Below are 20,121 nucleotides of genomic sequence, written 5' to 3'. Positions count from 1 at the left end.
TTCCTCTGGGTGTTCATTACTGCAGCCTGACCAAAAAATGTCCTGACGCAAGCGCCAAAGCTGATCCGTAATGCAATTAATTGTTAGCATCGCGCAATAATAACAACATCTATGCAAAACATAATAGCCAACATTTACTATTTTACAAATTATGCACATAAACAAGTGCTGCATGTAATCTGGGTATCTTCTCAAGACAACCAAACCTCCAAGGTAAGACCACATGAGTCGTGTCTCTAGGTGGAAAAAAAGTGTGTGCATGTCTGTCTGTTCGATTGGACGGGCCCAGCACATTGATTGGACTGTCAGTCATCAGATATAGAGTCGCATACAGCTGACAGCTCTATAGATTCATTAGTGTGCTCCTGACAGGCCTCCACACCTGTCCTGCAGCACCTGAAACCTCCAGATTCAAACCTTCAACCCACTAATGACCACTGAGCCTCACTAACAAGTCCGCTGCAGGAGGCCAGGAACAAAACCAGACAATCCGACGGAACACCATGCACTCTAATCCTGACACTCTGAGAAGTCAGCTACTTTTTATTTAGACAAGCACATAATACAGTCACTTTAAACAAAATACTGTTACTTTTTTCACAAGGATGATACACTGAAGAAGACACTGTACATTTGTCCTACTCCAGAACAGGAATCTGTATGTAACCCTACTAAGAACAAAGAGTCACCGTCGTATCTCTGAAGTTTTATTCTTGTCTTTCGCGTGACGTCACACTGTAAAGACGCCGTCATTTCGAGGGCCGAGTCAGGGAGAGACTGCGCTGCACGATGCCTTCAATTTGCTGTACTTTGCAAATGATTCACCTGCAAGACGCCACAGAAGCCGAGAGTGACGAAAGACTCATAGACCTTTAATTCAGTGTTTCAAACCCCAGGCTTGGAGCCCCAGCACTGTATATTTTAGTGCTTTTCTCTGCTGTTCACACCTCGTTCAGCTCAAGAAGGGATTAAGTAGCTAATACATTCAGGTATTTTAACCAGAGAGACCAAAATTATGCAGTGCAGGGGTTGCAGAACTGGAGCTGGGGAACTCTGCGCTACAGCGTTTATGCTTCTCCATTCAAACATCATTTAAATCTCCAGAAACAGAGAGTAAAGTTAAACCTGGTTGTTTGCGGCTCCATTAGGGGGACGACTGTTTAGCAGTCAGGATTGGTTGATGCCACAGGGATTCTTACTAGTTACATGACAAATTTTTTACTTTAATGCATACTGGGTATTGCAGTAAATAAATGACTGAAAACATGAAAATGACATAAAACCAGCAAGGCTGAGAGACATAAAGCTGCACTCTAGACTATAGAATAACACAATAAATAACATCCTGCTCTAATTTTAGGCTCCTTAAAAATGCAGATCGTTAACTTTCAATCCGTCCCAGACAAATAGAAAAGGTCTCCTCCTCAAATTTTTGCTAAGAAACGTTATTCTGATAAATTTGATGTTGAGCCGAACCTGTGGACACAGAAGAGGAACTCAATGCAAATGCACGTGTTATGTAATTAAGTAAGAACAGCAAAAATAAAGGCAATAACATATTTCAACTTACAGCAAAGTTATGCAGCTTAACACTAATAATCTGATCCAAGCCATGTCCATTTCCTCAGCACTCAAACATCAACGTTAATCAAGCTGCTTGGCTTTGTCAGACATGTGTCATGAAAGGAGTACAAGGCATCGCCTGGCAAGCACCATTAGCACCATTATATCTGGCTGCTTGCGCCGAGGCCAGCTCAGCTTTCCTCAGGCCTTGTGTTTCCTAGCAAACTGCGTATGGTTAAGTAATGCCGCATTAGTGTAGAAAAGAGGACGCTCAGCGAGGGCTTCCAGCCTTCGGAACAAGCACCCCACTGACCGTCAGCTCCCTGCGAGACGCATCTTTAACTGGTGGTGAAAAGGAGGGAAAAAATAAACACAGCTGGGAGCGTGGCTTGTAATGAATCGAGGCGACGCGGGTCCCTTGCTGCTAATGTTCTTTGAGTTTAGCTATATGCAAAGAAAGACTGCAGGCAAGGGACAAAAAAAGCATCGTCCATTTCTCTCACTATTTGGCAAATGGGTCGTTTTAACAATAGCTAGCTGCAAGCCTCCACCCTGGTACTGTGCAAGCTGATGTATTAAGGTTTTGGGGCGGGTACTTCAGAGAAAGTTCTAATAAAATTAAAAGGAAAAAAGCACCAAGTCAGAGGAGCCATTAGCGGCGCTCCTGAGAAAGTGTGGAGAGTATAAATAGGGCCAGACGAGGCGCCGACGCTGCAACACTTTACCAGCAGACTAATTAAAGCGGTAGAAGGTGAGACTGGGGAGCCATGAGGTTCATTAGAACTGAAGTGCCACCGCTATGAATCTAAACCCGCCCTACACCCCCCCACCGACAAGCCCTAAATTACCATCCCCTCACACTCGCACACTTCCGCTCAGACGTGATGACAGGCATGGTGTGAGAGTGAGGACAGCTGGGGTGTCGGAGCAATGGACAGGGCGAGGGGGCCGGGACAACAAAAAAAATGGGACTCAATAGAATTAAGCAGCAAATGCCTTCCAATCTGAAGGAACCTTAGAAATGTCTCTTACAACCACGTTATTTGTCAGATTTCCTCTATTTTTGCATACTTGTCATGGTAAATGGTTTCAGAGGTAAAATAAAACAGATCATTTCATTTAGGCTGTGACAGGTTCAGCAGCAACATCTGCAACCAAAAACCTCCAATAACTGATCAACCTGTAGTAGAGATTAGTCCATTGCATTGCTGTGAAGGATTTCTGGCCTACTCTTCTTGAATATGCTTGAATAACACGGTGTAATGGTTGAGATTTAAACAAATTTAGATTGGGATTTAAAGTCCTTCAGAGTGGTATGATGTGAAATAGTATATTACAGAAAAATTCAGACAGTGGTGGTGATACTACTATCCAAAACCACCAGAGAAGCTGATGGTAAAATACCACTGAATGTGAAAGTGAAGTCCTTGTATGTACCTCTCTGGATAAAAAAAAGCACCAGACGATCTCAAACTAAGCACAAAGCAAAGTCTCAGGCATCAGCCAATTTATCCATAGCCATTTCATTTAATAACTTTCTGTGAGGGAGCTTTTAGAGGCAGATGTCTGGTTCCTATCACCACCACCACCAAGTGCCTCTAGAACTGAGCATTTCACATAAAAGCTCTCTTAACGACTCTGCTTTCATCTTAACCCTTTAATGATGTAGAAATTGTGAAAACTGGGTGGAATTTCCTTCTTTCAGGTAGGCAAAAAGGCATGCCATCTAAAACAGTTACCTGATGATACTACATTAAATCAAAATCAGAACTTTCTTTTCATTCTTTACTTTGCACTTCTGAGCACCTTGTTTTCTCTTTTGACATTTCATTGCCTAATTATCTAGCGTGCAGTTTCCTCTGCCCTTAGAATATTTCAGGGATGGTTCCTTTGATCTGACACACCCAGTCAACACTCTGAGTTGGCTCAGCATAGGCACGTTTTACTTCATAGAATAAAAAATGAAATAAATTCTGCATCATTTTTTTGGTATTATGACTCATGTTAAGCACCTACCTACAGTTATGTGGCCAATATTTTGTTGAGTGACTGCAGCATACTATTTAAACACTGTTGCAACTATTAATGTACAGTTACTTGATATTTGTTAAAAAGTTTAAAAATTGTAATTGTGGGATGTGTAGCAGTTTGGACACCCTTTTAGCTGTTAAGTCTTAGAGGAAACGACGTAGGGTTTCCGAATTAGAGCCAAAAGAGTGTGGCATTTCAAACAGGAGATTTTTTTTTCCGAAAACTCGGCAGCCGTGCGTAACGACCCCTGGCGGTCGGTGGAACACGTCACACACAAACCGCCCACAGCTCCGCTTACCTCTCCTTGTTGGCTTCAAAATGACACCACACCCGTGTATTTCCGGTAATGCATTCGGTAGTAATCCTCTTTTTTGTGCAAAGAGTGCTTGAAAAAAACAGAAGGCAAAAATCTTTTATGTCTAATTTAAACCCAAATTAAAATATGTTCTCCTTGGGCTATCGCTTTCAATCACACGTGCTCGTAAAGCTGAGATTCTCCCCTTTCCAACGACACGTCAATCAAACCTGTCGACCAACCAGGTGTCATGTTAGGCGGACGCGCAACAGGGGAGGCGGGATATTACCCGGAAGATTAGCGCCAAGAGCGCAGCAGGCACGGTAAACACAGCTTATTTGGCTTTTATAATACAGTTTAAATTGTTGTTATAACAAAATTTTGTCAAATAATGTAAAGAAATACACCATAGGGTGTTGCCATCAAGAGTAGGTAATACATAAACACTTTTTTTCCTGCAAAAATTGTTAGAAAATTAGTTTTTTTCAATTTGGAGAGGTTGTGGTCCTTTGGAGACTTCCAAAGGGACACTTGGAGAAATGTACACAGACATGTATGTACACTGTCTACTCTAGACTGAATAACTTCTGATCAGTGAGGGTAATCAGTTTAAAATTTTACATGGTAAAAATTTGACCCCAAGGGGCAAAATATGGAACTGCAAAAACATTTCATGGACATGACCTCTTCAGTTTATGGTCCCTAAAATCTAAAACAAAAAAAGAAATTTTGAAAAGCGCCTTGTTTTTTTTCCTATTTTTACCATATTTTGGCCATTATAGTTTAATTTAAATAATTTCAAGTGTTTTCAATTAATTTTGTAAAGGCTTTTGAGTAATAATACTTCTTAAAATTGCCTCTGGATTATATAATATTTGAGTAAAAAGCATTAATATTTGGGTGTGTCATTTCAGGCGAAAATTGGCAAAAATAGGCTTGGAGTTTAAGAGGTTAATTAACTCATTAGGCCTCAACTGACTCATTAGAACTGTATCGAAGCAAGTGTAAGGTTGGTCAAGAATTGCCATTATGAAACGTCACCTGATGACAACTCAAGCTCGTAATAAATTCTCTGACTCTACAAACCTTGTGCTAACACTCAAGTACCTAAGCAACTGGATGAGGATCTGAAAATAAGGTTAAATGATGCCTACAAAGATATCAAAGATATACATAGATTCCAGCTCACAATTTCCAATGTCTGAAAGGCCATTAGTGGCAGTTAAGGGGAACTGTGGAAGTCAAGGCAAGGTCTAGAAGGCCATGAAAACATGTAGATAATACTGCTCGTATGCTGGCAAGAAAGGCAAAGCAAAACCCCCATATGACAGCAAAGGACCAACAAGAAGGAGTGGTGCAGCACCGCGCTTCTGTGCAGTGGTGCTTGTACAAAAATGATCTGCATGGAAGAGCCATCAGAAGGAATAGTGACCTCATCCCAAAAGTCAACAACTGAAGTATCCAAAAAAGGATCTAGATAAGTCAGAGACATTTTGGAGACCAGAAACTGTACTCGATGAAAAGAACAGATTCCACTAAAAATCAATTCCAGAGGTAAAAGGGACAGAATCAGTCTAGAAACTGAAGCTGAAAGGCTGGCTTCTACAAAAGGACAATGATCCAAAACATACCTCAAAATCCATCAAGAACTTCTTCAAGAAACACAACCTGAAGCTTTTGGAACGGCCCACTGTTCCCTGACTTGAACCTTGCTGAAAATCTGTGGGTAGATCTTAAATATATGGCACATGGAACCCCAAGAGAACTGCACAAGTAGTAGCGCTCTACAAGTGAGTAAAAACTCCTAAAACAAGTAGAGAAAGACTCTTAGTTGGCTACAAAAGGCGTCTGCAAGCTGTGACATCTGCCAAATGGAGTTTTACTAAATAAAGACTTTGAAGGACGTCCGGACTGTTGCACATGCCACAATTACTATTGCGTTTTTGTCCAATAGTTAAGCTAATCAAATATAAAATAATTGTGCATTAACATTTAACATTAGAAAACAAGATATTTTTTAAATTGTTTGTTGCAGAGGTTGTGCATCCACGATGCCATGACATCTCTGGTTGAAAAACTGGAGGAAAGTCCATTTAAATGCCAAGGCACAGCAGGCCCCAAAATGATGCCCATTGGGATGACCTTAAACATCTTAACTGAGAGTGGGTGCAGCTGTTGCAGTGGGCCCACTGAGCAGATTTGCTGAAGTAGCATGTTTTTTAAAGGTGACTGCAATAGAACTTTTTCAAGTTCCATATTTTGAGGTATGAAAAAAAAGGCTAATGTGTTTTCACATTAGAAGCCTGTGAGTCTGGCAGACGCTACTGTTATCCATCTGTGCCCTACTTTCGTGTGTTGACTAACTGCAGGACACTCTTTTTATGTGCTGCGCTTGAGTTCATCTTACATTGTGATATTATTTCAACTCCCTGTTTTTGGAGGCTGAGGCTGCAGTACTGCGCATTTCATCGCTGTCTGTAATAACGAGAACTATTGTCAATGTGCAAAATAGCGATACATATTTTGACATCGGAATTTCCATAAGCATTAGTGAACGGTTAGCCGACGAACCTCAGGGTAGGAGCTAAAGCAACAACAAAAATGGGGCTTCGGCCTGAATTAGCATAGGGCTGTAGGCTTACTTTTCAGATGATAGCACTGGTGGAGGCTAAAACCTGAAAACCTGTTTTATTGTTTAAAAACAAGGGAGGAAAACTGTGTTGGCCTTTGTGTTGGATGAGTAACAGAGGCTGCCTCTTTAGATGAGCTAATGAGCTATGCTACGTTTAACCTGGTTGCTGATGAGAACTCATCGTCTTCTGTGCGGACAACGTGTCAACATGGTTACTTTATTAAATAAATATTTCTTTTTTTTCTGGACTTTGCTAGCAACAATGCCAACACAACCCAGTATATCCAACTGTAGTAGATCCAAGATAGCGCCGCAGACAGCGACTCTGGTTTGGAGCTCCGTCGTGTTTTGTCTGTTTGTACTGTTATATGTGAACCAGTCTCACTCACATACAGCGCGGAAGATCTGCTGAATATCAGGCAGTCCATGCCTCAAGGCATTTTCCCTGACTGCTTTTTGGACATTCTGGTGAGTGGAGCAGGCGCAGACGCAGGCGTGGGAAGCGCAGTGGAACACTGGTTAAACTTCAGCAGTGTGGACTTCGCAAACCATTCCCCAGCATTCGCATGGCGAATCTTCACTCCTTAGGGAATAAATTGGACGAGCTTTCCCTTCTAACCAGGACCAACAAGGACTTTTCTCTCTCTGCTGTGCTGAGCTTCACTGAGTCTTGGCTCACTGAGTCGACCTCAGACAGCGCGCTCCAGCCCCACGGCTTTAACCTCTACAGAGCGGACCGCTCCATGGAACTCTCAGGCAAGAAGAAAGGCGGCGGAAAACTGCTTTTATATCAACCAAGGCTGGTGTACAGATGTCACTGTGTTAAAGAAAACATGCAGCTCTAATCTGGAAACACTTCTTATACCTGTTCCAGCTCCCTCCCTCAGGCCGGCGTTTCAGCCAGATGAGGATCAGGACATCCAGGCTACAAAAGAGCTTCTTCCCACAAGCCGTCACTCTCTTGAACAGTTCAAATATTGCACAAAACAATATTCCAGCTTCAACTGCACTTCTACATATACTGGTATATAGTGCCAAGTTCAACTCCATCCTCTGGAACTGCTGCTCAAACCAGTGTTTATTCTAGCATCTTACCATAATCTGCCATATTACCCCACCTATCTGACTGTCACCTCATTGATCCCTTTATCTGCCACTATACACCCTTTAACTTTAGACTTTACACATTGTAAGGTTTACAGGTATGACTGTGTATGTGTCTGAGTGAGTGATGGCAGGAATGCAGGTTTTACTTTATTTTATCTTGTTATATTTTAGATTTATTTCTTTTTATTCTCTATGTGTGAATGTCTGTCTGATACTGCGCACTGTGAGCTCCTGTAACCAAAACCAAATTCCTTGTATGCGTAGCAAACCTGGCTTGATTCTGATTCTGATTCAGGCATTTACCAACTCACAAAAAACAAAGCAAAACAGGCCCATTTTACAGCCTTGTTTAAACATAAAATTGAGTTGTTGCCATACTTACCATGTCCCCTGAATACCTGAACAGTTGCTACAGTATTCAAAATCTGGCACCTTGAATGATTAACCTAGTACAAGAGTATCCGTGCATACTGCCAAAGCCAAAGCCATTCATGTTAAGAACGCATAATAAAACCCTTAAATAAAAGCACAACAAAAGCAACGTACATAAATAACCCACACATTCACCTAGAAGAACTACTACAGTGAAAGTAAAATACATGTTATGCTTATATAAATAAAGTGTGTTAGAAAACAACACTAACTAGAATTCATTTGAATGACGGCATTCCTAGGATTCATTCCCCTGGAAACATTTTTAGCTCAGTTGATCTAATTTTGTCATAGGATAATAGTGATCTATGCAGTTAAACTGTACAAGAAAGGCAGGGGGATACATTCGGTAATGAGTAATGCAAAATTAACATATTTTCTTACATTTTTATGAGAAAACTACAAAGTTATTCATTGGCTTTCACCACATGGTAGCATTTGCTAGATTTAGCAACTAGTCATTAAGAAGTGGCAGTTAAGGGGAACTGTGGAAGTCATGTCAAACCGAGGAAAACTCGGAACTCAGAACTGCTCGTATTCTGTTCATCAAGGCAAGGCGAAACCCCCATGTGACAGCAAAAGATCTGCAGAAAGGTTTAACTGATACAGGATGGTGGTGCATCATCACAAGGAAACACACAATGTTGTTCAGTGGAGTTTCACGGATTGTTTTTAGACTATTTTAGATTATCCAAACTAGCCACTCTTTGCCTTGATGAAGCTTTGGTCACTCAAGCAAGATCTGAGATGCTTTTCCAAAATGATGGTTCACACAAATTCCACAAGCCCTAAGACTGTATTCATTTTAACATGCACTCCATCAAGTGCACCCAAATATTTATTTATTCAACACAGCATCTTGTTCTAGGCTAGTGGAGTGAATAAAAAACTTGCTCAGCTTAAGCTGTTACTCCAGACACAGTCCACAGGACTCTTAACCTTCCAGCAGACACCCTCTGTGAAAATTCACTCACCTGAGTGACCGGGATGTAAAGCGGCTCGTCCGAGTTGAGCAGGGTCAGTTTGCCATGGGGCTGCAGTCGACCCTCTGGCTTGATCTTGGCTCCTTTAGCTCCCTCAGCCGGCACCTCCTTCATTTCCTCTGTGTCGCTCAGACACTCATAGAATTCATCCTCGCTGTCACTCCATGAGTCCCAGGACTTCCCAGGAGACCCTCCGGAACCCCCTTGCCGGCCACTCTCGGGCCCCAGGAGTCCGTTCTCGCAGGAGGTCGTGTCCTTCCTGTCCCGCCCACTCTCCTTCCGGTTCTCATCCCGTGCCCTCTTGTGCTCGATGCAGCAGTTGAGCATCTGCGTTACAGTAGGGGACAAAAATGATTACAGTGTCACTAGAGCGGCGTTGATCTGATCCAGCCATATTTTAATGAGTCGGACATGTGCGTTATTAAACCCGATTCAGTTCTGATCCTGTATTATATCAAAGCTGGGAGATGAGACCAGGCTACTTTGCAAATGTTAAAGCAATTTCAAATGTAGTTTACTCTGCAAACACACATGTATTCATGAGATCCTAGCGATGCAGGTTCATGCCAGTTTCTTCCCTTTCAAAAGGCACACAAGGGCTAACATATATGAGTTAGTAGGTAAGTTATATGCCAGGTCTATGACGTGCTTCTCATCTCAAAATAAAGGACGGACAATTACCGAAGCTATTTGAATAAGAATATTTCTGGAACTGTGGTTTGAAGGTGCATATGATAATCTCTTAGGGAGGTCTAAAGAAAAGCATGGAAGATATTCAGGGTATTGCTGCAATTGTAATGCATAAAAGTGACCCTTCTGTGACATCAGCTTTCAAGTCGCAGAATGACACCACACCTGTGTTTAACACGTGCTTGAAAATGACTGCTATGGTTTTATGTTTTCGGAAAGGTGTCAAGTCTTATAAATGATGTGCACTCAAATAAAAAATGATTAATTCTAAATGTGAATTAAGACTTAAAATTGCCAATGAGGTTGGGAATGTTTCATAAGACAGGGCAGTTTTTGGTCCCTCTGCTACAGTTTGCATACTAACACTACTGAGAAAACCATTTATTTCGTTTCTAAAAACATTTATTTCATTTCTAGTCAAAATGGCAAAATTGCAGAAAGCATATTTAACTTAAAACATAACTTCTAAAACATAGAAGCCTTAATAACTAAATATAATATCAATTTTTTCATCATTTAGTGTTTCCCCTCTGGTCTTCATCATAGCTTCCAATACGTTTTGCATTTTCCGTTTCTGAGGATTCCAAATAATCCCAAACACATTCAGTGATGTTAAAGTCTGGATCTTGGGGTGGTCAGTCCATTGTTCTGAGAACACCAGCAGCTTCTTTGTTTGATGTGTCGGTCTCCTTTTCTCAGTAAGGGCTTCTTGAAGAGCTACACATCCTTTCAGACCTATAGCGCTGAGTTGCCTTCTCACAGTGGAAGGAAGGGCAGAAACATCTGTGGACATTTTCAGATCTAAAGCCGCTTGATTTTCTCCTCTCTCTCAAAGATGAAAGTGCTGTTTATCTGATAGGGACAGTTTTGTTGGTCTACCACGTGTAGGACCATATGAAGCTGCTATGTATAATGTTTCTACAATGCCTCGGGAGGAGCTGCTCTACTCCCACCCCAAATCAGCATCTACATTTCAAAGATTTGGTGGTACTCTTTCAGGTCGGGGATGTTGACGCATGGTCACTTTTGACAGGTCATAACAGGCAAACTCCTGGTTTTACATAATAATAGTTTGGTCAAGACAAAAGGTGAAGGATCTCTGAGTTTGGTCAGGGGATAGAAGGGCGGAGCGAGGGAAAGGAAACCTGGGAGAAGGGGACTCTGGGGAGAGACAGGAGATTCTAGCTATCTATCTTCTTCTTCTTTTGGCTGCTCCCTTTAGGGGTCACCACAGCAGATCATCTGCCTCCATCTTGCCCTATCCACTGCCTCCTTTACTTTCACACCAACCATGTCCACCTTCATTACATCCATAAACCTTCTCTGAGGTCTACCTCTTCTCCTTCTACCTGGCAGCTCCATCTCCAACATTCTTTGCCCAAATCCTAGCTATCTATCTAAAAGGTAGTATTAAAAATGATGGTCCTTCAAGGGTTTTTTTTAGTAAAGAAAAAGGTTCTATATAGAATTATGAACACTCAAAGAACCCTTTGCATGATTACAGGGTTCTTTACATCATGAAAGGGTTCTTCAGACTGATGGAGAATGCACTGTATATGGTTCGATATAGAACCCCTTTGAAAATTGCTCCATAAAGCGTTCCAAAACGGGATCATCCGCTGTTACAAGCCAAATAACCTTTTTTGGTACTGTATATTGCCCTTTTTGCTAAGAAGTGTTCTCAGGTAGTATTCATCATATTGACAATATCTTTGACATTGCCTCATTATTCACTCAATTGTAACGTGTAAGTTAGTTATGTACTGGTTATCCATCAGTGCTACCTTCAACCACTGTGAGTGCTATTCTACCGAGAAGTTTTGTATAATATACTAAGCTATAATTAAAAGCACAGCACCACACAGATTTACAGTTTTCTGTCTCTCAGTCCTTCAAATACAGGTCAGTGTCTGTGTTTACATGCAATTTTCTTTCCCAATCTGATTGAATACATTACAATTACAGATTAAGACTGAGGTGTTTATATCTCACTTTACTCAACGATCTGATAGAAATCTCCGTTTATATGCACACTAAAAGTAATCACATCCAAACTTGCACACATGCTTAGAGTACCACTCAGTGTAAACGTTACCATTATAAGCATCACATGAGTCCAGTCAGAGTGAGATGAGCAGTGCTTGTGTTTTAAATTGCTTTAAAATGATTTCAGACTCAGGAAAACTTTCCGACTGGGAATGTAATCAGATACAGGCGTTTACATGACTATTCTTCTTCTATGTAATGGATTATTTAGAAGATTACCCACCTCATTCAATTGGCTGGAAATTGTATACTGAATGGCCTCAATCAGACTGAGGTATATACATGGACATATTCCATTCCAATTGAGCTATTAGTCGGATTATTAATGGATTATTAGGCTGCATGTAAATGTGGCTACTGTGAGAGAACCAAGAGTCACCCTACACAGGTCTTGAGGGTGGTCTAATTTAATCAGTTTTTGGACTCCAGTTTTGGAAAATCCTGTTTCCTTCCCACTTATTTTCCTTTGACTTTCCTTCCTATACCTGATCTCTACAGAAATATTTCCTGAAAAATGAATGACTGGTGCTTAATGGGCATTTTGACTGGAATTCAAATGAATGAAGGGTGGTCTCACACTCTGAAACTGAAGTCATGCTACGGTACACTGGACACCAGTGAGCTGGCAATACCGCATCGAGCCGCTGCAGTGCTCATGCGTCCGAGTATTTTGGGATACCAATTTCTTTCCATAAAATCGTCTGTATTGTTTGATGTTTATATCTAAAAAATTCAAATATTTGAATTTAGCCGTATCACCATCATCCCTCACTCTTCTCTAGAAGTGGTACAACACAGCACATGAAGCACCATTAACTTCCATAAATGCATAAAGAGATGGGCTGAGTGAGAGAGACAGACAGAGAGAGAGTGGGTGTGAAAGAGTGCGAGAAAGAGACGAGAGTGAGAATGAAGCGTAATGGCTGCTTGGTTTATGCCACTCACTTTATGACCACGGGTCCCGTCTGGACGCCCCATTTTATTGAGGTGATTGCAGATAAAGAGGCTTTCTCTGCTTCAGCTACCCAGACACATATTACTCTCTCTCTCTATCTCTCTCCTTTCTTTCTGTTCTCTCTGGGTGGCTTTATTACAGTCTCTCTCTCTCTGTCTCTCTCTCTCTCCCACAGGTATGGCGTGGATGAGTAAATAACAAAGCGAGCTGCTGCGTCTCTGACTCAGACGAATGTCTTTGGAATAGCAGGGAAATGGTCATCAGAGGCCGCACTGGACCTCAGTCTTAAATAAGGGCTTTGGTAATAAACACGTGGATATTGTGACTAATGTTGAAGGTGCAAAAACGTCCAGTTGAAAGTCAGTGTGATGCTGTAAATCTATCGAGGACTGCAATGTATGAGGTACAGTGTACTTTTTAGACCCATTTAGCTACTGTTCTAGGGTGCTTCCACTTTTAATGAGGTAGATTTACTACCCTGGCTGTCTCGGTATCACGCAATTTAAATTTCCATTAAGTGATTCAGGTGGCTCTGAGTCACACAAAGGCCTCAGGCCAAGTTTGAAAGCGAACATTTGGCAAAAAAAAAATTATTTACACAGTTTCTCGCGAATGTAGCCAGTCAGCCAGGACACGTTTGGTGTCTGAAGTCTGCTTCTTTAGGATTGTACTGGAGCTATGAGGCTAATGTGCTTGACTAAAAAATAACTGCTGTGCTATCCAAAATACTTAATAATAATTAAATAATTAAATAATTCTCCAGGGGATATTTTGGTTTGTCCATCTGAATTAATCGTAAGGCAAATTATTCAGTAACTGCATGAATCAAATGTAGATTTTTTATTTTATTTTTTAAAGTTCCCTCAAATTAATAGAACATGTGCTTTATGATCACACATATTGCTATATGCTTACAATTTACAGCTGAAAGCCAAAAATCTTAGATGTATTATTTTATAAAAAAAATAATTTTCACTTTTTTAATTATCACTGAAAAGACGCCATCTGTTTATAGTTTATAGCCCAGATTTGTGAATAAATGGGTCGACTTTCAGTAGAAAAAACGTGAGTTGAGTTCCTTTTATTATAAGGGTTTAAAATGACATCATCTATTTGACTGGAAAGAAGACAGTTACAGCCTCATACGACGCCCAGCTTTAGAATGCACCTTATGAAATACGAAATTTATGAGGAATATGACGAAGTGCGCATTGGAACCACCGGTGGTCTCAAGAAGTTGAAGAGGTTAATGAAAAAAGAAAAAGTAGCAAGCAATACAAATGTAAATAGGGCTCCAAAAAAACAAATAACCTGATAGTTGGATAATTATTCATGTGAAATAGTCGATTAATATTCGATTAATTGGCTCAAATATGGCCTGCGAATGTGACGAGCTGTGAGAAAATACAATGTTTGGCAGTGTTCTGACAAACCGATGTTCTAAAGAAGAGCTAAATTACCACCACAGAAAAAAAAAAACGTGGAGCTTTGTTTAGTTTAATTTTGAGCTGCAGAAAGTAATAAACAATACGTCGAACTTGACATTTCCTACGATAAGACAAATTCTTAGATGGTTGCGCCACTTGGAAACCCTCAAAACTGTGTATATTTATCATGATTTAAAAGGAGATGAACAAGCAACCAGCCTGTGGTGCAAATAGTATTTGTTTACCTGGAGTTTTTGGTGGAGGAGGCAACATCTGAGATCAGGGGGACCAGCAGCCAACCTGAAAATACCAAAATGGAACAAAAACACCTTTAGCTGACGCACTGCTGATAAACCATTAATACGCACACCATTCATGGCACAATAGGCCTATCCCTCACATCCACTGAGGCATTCTTCATGCAAACAGGCGCTCCATCGTCAGGGGCAAGAGCTGGACCAGCCCCGTATTCACGCAAACGTCGGCTCTCATTTGCACACAATGACATGGCAAGACGGAGCACCGGAGGGAACTAGCGTCTGCGGGCCGGGTATTGTTTCTCCAGCCACTTTATCAATGAGTGGGACATCCGCAGCCTTCTCCCTGCAGACACTGCAGGGACAACCGCAGCAGCCAGACGCTACTGGCATACAGCAGGAATTAATCACCACATTTGCCAAGATATTGCACAGTTTAAGGTTAGTGCCGCTTAAGGCCGGGATGGGATGTGGAGATAAAGGTTGGAGTGTGGACAGCTTCAGGCTTTGCAGGGTCTGTTGATGAGGATTTAAGTCAGCCTGTTTTGGATGCCATCTGCCTGTTAGCCCAGTGTTGCCAGTACTTTATGCAATGGTATTGAAGTATCTTGTAAAATTCATTCCATTTCCACATCAGTTTTAGACAGGGAGTAACTGACCTGGTCCATTTCTAAATGAGATATACTCTACTGGCACAACATGTTTACGGACATAAGTTAACCAAGCATGCTTTTTCCAGAATATTCCACTGGTTTGCAGTAGGGCTGGGACCACTTACTGATTGCTGATCGACAAAATAAAACAAACACAAAGAAGAAATGGATTCACTGAGTAGTATAAACAACAAAGCCATCATTTTGTCTTTTAGCCAGTGCAACCCAAAGACACAGCATACTGGTTAACAGCCCATTCTGCTAAATAAGTTCATCACCAACTCAAAGGAGCTGAAGCTACAGTACTGAACACGTGATGGAGTTTAAGCCTCTACTTCAGTTGGAAATTGGAGCATTAAAAGGACTGAACAAACCACAGGAACAAACATGAGCTCAGATGTCAAAGACGCAATCTGTGTTGATGTGTACATCATGAAAAGGTCTCGGGCTTTGACATCCCTTCTGGTGCAAACCAAAACTTTGCTAGGCTAACTGAATATGACTGTAACTGTCACTGTAAGAAAACATGAAAATATCAATAGAGATAATATTGCCTTGATGCATACATGTTTCAAAATCACTTATCATCCCAGTCCTAGTCTGCAGTGATGTTCCTTTATTGCACTATTTGGGAAAAACCTTCACTTTTTGATGATGACGGTTTCTCACATCAAGCAGTTTTTAGTTCTTCACAGTTCCTAATTTAACACGCCTGGAGTTGATCAAGCTTTGAGGAGCTTCTGAACGTGGGAATCAGGTGGATCTGATTAGAGCTGCAATAAAACTCTGCAGGAGAATCACCAGGAGCTAAACTCATTAACAATCAGTTAAGCGCAGGCACTGTTACTGCAGATACTTGGCCAGACTCTTTTGTTCTATGTTAATAACCACTGCTTTATTTTATCGCTTGGAAAAAAAGAAAAACTCTATGTAGTGTTGCTTGCAAAGTTTTGGCCTATAAATAAGCACATTCTCGCTGTCGGAACAAACCGCTGTATCTCCAAAATGGTAACTTCACAGGAGAACCTTCCTAACTTGTGATGGAAGTTAATGAAACAAGACTACTTTCTAAGTAGTTTTGGACCGTTTCTGTTGATCTGTTCATTAAGAAATTTTAACAAAATCCAAACTGGAACTTTCAAATTACAGCGGCGATCTTTAAGTCGTGGGCTGCTGGGGGCAGTTCTCAGAAGCATTAGCACATAGATGATAATGTTAGTAATCAAAACTACTATATAAACAAAAATAAACACATGAACGACAAGAAAGATTCTCCTTTGCAAGATTTTACCCGTAGATGAGGTAATTGTTCTCCCAGCGATAGCGCATCTCCAGCACAAACTCCTGCCACAGGTGGGCCACTGCCCTCATGCCGCCATGGTAGAAGTTGACCAAGCAGATGCACAAGGCCAGCCGGTAGGTCAGGCTGTCAGAGGGAGCTGACTTCAGGAGGTTAAACAGGTTCTAGAGAGACGAGGTGAAGAGCATATTTTGATGTTGAGATGTTTTTTCTGCAGCCTCTGGGTTTTAGTACTGTGTTTTGAGCATTTGTATTATCAACCCATTTAAGCTTGTAATGGTTTCTTTTTAATTTCCTTTATTATCGAGGTTCGTAGAGGACAAATGTGAAAACTAGAATGTCCAATTTTCTTACTGTTCTCTTTTTTTTCCTTAACTCTGTTGATCTTTATTGGAAAATTAAAAAATTCACAAAACACATCATCAATTCATTTTCTCATGAAGTGATAAAATAGGCCAATATCTCAACACCAATCATTTACATTTACAGCATTTGGCAAACGCTCTTATCCAGAGTGGCTTACAATTCAATTATTTTACAGAGGTAGGAGAAGGTAGCATTAGGAGTCTTGCCCAAGGACTCGTACTGGGTCACTAATAGGTGGACCGCAGTCCAAGTCCGCACACAGGCGCTGCCCTATGCGGACCTGGACCCATAATTGGTAAACTATGGAGAATTATTTCATTTTCACAGGGTGGTCCTAATTTAATCGCCGTAGCTTTTCTAGCCTTTACAGTAGCTTCAGCAGCCCGGGAAACACACAGATCAATCGCATGTGTTGTAAATATCACACATGTTGCTACTCAGCCAATCAGATCTGTGCATTACGATGAGCACCGAGACTCGAGTGAGTGGTGCACACACAGGGGAGGGATGGACGAGAAACAGCAGTCAGAGCAGAAAGTCACTCAGAACTCTGGGTCAGACTTTAACGAGTTAACAGTGGCAAAGAGAAAGATTCTTTCACCAATGATATGTTGGATATGATAATATGTTTTGTTTACTTGATTTTATGGTATTGAGGTTAATGAGGGTAATGAGTTAGGATTAAGGCCAAGGTGAGGGCCAAGGTGAGGATTAGGATTAGGTTTTTGGGTTGAGGTTAAGGTCAGGGTTAGGATTAGGCCTGGCCTGAGGGTTAGGTGTTGGGGTGAGGTTATGATTAGGGTTAGATTAAGGGCAGGGTGAGTGTTAGGATTCATTTTTTGGGTTGAGGTTAAGGTCAGGGTTAGGATTAGGGCCACGGTGAGTGTTAGGATTGGGTTTTGGGTTGAGGTTGAAGTTGGGGTTAGGACTGAGACCAGAGTTAGGGTTACGTTTTGGGTAATGGAAGCAACATATTAACAATACATCTATTTAATGTAAGCAATGCATCAGAACATCTACAAGATATTTACTTCAATGTATTGAGATGCTTCACTGCTGCTACATCACTGATATAATGTTTTTGTGTTACTGATAATCTGTTAAGCGTTTATGAATCAGCAACAAAGGACCACTCAAAATAAATCTATTTTACTTTACTGTGTTTATCTTTAGGTATTAACTGTACATTATAAATAACCTCACTATGCCCTGAACAGGCACAGGCACATCACTGCTGTTATCAGTTATAACATAATGCCTTTCACAATCAAATCAGTTTACACCTTTCATTCATTAACAGTCAAACACAACTATAACAAAAAAAAATCTGTACATTGTGTAAAAAGATATACTACATTAATTCAGCCGACATTAATATTAATAGCATTAGTGTTTAAATGTGTAATACATCAAATATTGTAAAATTCATTCAGAGCCTTAAAGGTTCTTGCAGCAGCTTTGTAATGACCGGTTGGCTTCATGTAACTGCCAAGGCTGGACTGACCCACAGATAAGACTGATAATGGCCCTTATTCATCTAAATCAGGTACGATCAAACTTGATCATAAAATGAATGCGCACAAATCAAGTTTCATTCAGTATCTATATGCATGCCTAGTCAGAATGAGGGTATATTCGAGCATAATATTTTGTCAACCTGAAAAAGATCATGATCAGTATTACTAATGATATCAGCAGTACCAAAAAAACAGAAGATATCAGTCACAGTTTCAGTGCACACAAGAAATAGGAGGAAATTTGGTTTGAATACTGCTAACATGTGACTGTAAATCCTTTATTATTTCTTTTAAAAAGTTATTAAGTCTTTATTAAGTTATTCATTTCTTTAATGATTCTTAGCGGGGTCTTCCATGACTGGGCAGATTTTTCAAACAGGTGGCTCATGATCCTGCTGAGCGCTTTCCTCTTATTAGCTCACTTTCACCTCTGCATGAATTAGAGTGGGTTTCATGTAAAGCAGGGGCGCACAATACGTCGATCTCGATCTACATTTACATTTATGGCATTTGGCTGACGCTCTTATCCAGAGCGACTTACAGTTTGATCATTTTACACAGGTAGGCGAAGGTGGTGTTAGGAGTCTTGCCCAAGGACTCTTACTGGTGCAGTGCAGGGTGCTTACCCAGGTGGGGATTGAACCCCAGTCTACAGTGTAGAAAACGTCAGCCTGTCATCTGTCCTAACTATACAATTTGTCACTTGCTTGACATACAGGGCAGCCAGCCAGACATCTGACTTTCTGACACATAAGTCGCTGCGCATACACACACAATGCCGTTAAGTGCTGCAAAACTCTAGCAGTTAGCCTCCAATTTATTTCTTTTGAACTTGAGAAAGGGTTTAAAAATGAGTAAAGGAGCTGGACCAAGTAAGAAGCCTAAAACTTACTCTTTCCATACGGAGTGGGAGGAGGACATTTTCGAAGTGTGTTTGCCTCATCTGCCAGTCTATCATCGTTATACCTAAGAAAGGGAATGTGGAGCGGAATTTTCGGGCTGTTCATAAAAACTACTGCACCGACTTTCCTCCGAAAAGCGAGCTGAGAAGGAAAAAGGTGAAAGAACTAAAATCCCAGTTGTCTGGACAGCAGTCATTTTTCTCACAGCTAACTACAAAAGCGAAGGCAGACACCGAAGTGTCATTTCGGGTGAGTCACCTCATTGTTAAAAACAAGAAGTCATTCCAAGACGGAGCGATGGTCAAGGTACACCAGCATGCATTGTACACATAAAGAATTGTTAATGTATTTATAAATAAATATATGTCTTGCATTTTTATAGTAGGTAGATCATTTTGACTTAGTCATTAGATAAGTAGCTCGCATGCTGAAAAAGTGTGTGCACCCCTGATGTAAAGGATATGTGGGTAAACCGGGCAGGTCATTTGCAAATTATGTGTAAATGAGATACTGACAGGCAAGAGCTCGAAACAGAATCGGCTCAAATTAGCATTTGATTCTGCTGTATGGCAGTTTCAAGAATCTGATGTCGAGTAGTTTGCACAGTGTTGCAGAGATCTAGCTTGAAAAAACACTAATAATGAGCAGCTCATCTTATATCGCAAGGCAAGGCAAGGCAAGGCAACCATCCCAGGAACAGAGGCTGAACTGGTCACTCTGAACACCAAATCAGGTTTATCACACATTTCAAACTTTTGTTTTCTCTTGTTTCCCAATTGTTTCCCCAATTCAGATGCATTCTTTTCCACCCACTAGTTAGGACGCCCCAGTCATACCGTACCTCCAGCGCTAGGAGGGTGAAGGCAGCACAGGCTTCCTTCCAAGAAGCACCACATCTTTTCAAACTGATACTAACGCAATGTCATTAGACAGCTGTACACGCTTGGAGGAGAACACTAACCGCC

At 41.0% G+C, this 20,121-nt stretch overlaps 1 protein-coding gene across 2 annotated transcripts in view; it reads right to left on the bottom strand.

Moving 5' to 3' along the window:
• The window catches only part of rab3gap1 (RAB3 GTPase activating protein subunit 1), a 110,859-nt gene that overhangs the window by 42,482 nt on the left and 48,256 nt on the right, over window positions 1-20,121 (bottom strand). For both annotated transcript variants that reach the window (XM_037539333.1, XM_037539334.1), the window contains exons 15-17: window positions 16,363-16,535; window positions 14,407-14,461; window positions 9,035-9,370 (exon numbers count right to left, since the gene is read on the bottom strand). In XM_037539333.1, coding sequence (XP_037395230.1) covers window positions 9,035-9,370; window positions 14,407-14,461; window positions 16,363-16,535 — 564 coding nt within the window. The remainder of the gene's footprint in view (window positions 1-9,034; window positions 9,371-14,406; window positions 14,462-16,362; window positions 16,536-20,121) is intronic.

Source organism: Pygocentrus nattereri, chromosome 6 (genome assembly GCF_015220715.1).
Source record: "Pygocentrus nattereri isolate fPygNat1 chromosome 6, fPygNat1.pri, whole genome shotgun sequence".
NCBI lineage: Eukaryota > Metazoa > Chordata > Actinopteri > Characiformes > Serrasalmidae > Pygocentrus > Pygocentrus nattereri.
Note: the sequence above shows the minus strand (reverse complement) of the source record. Positions and strands in the feature narration are given on the sequence as shown.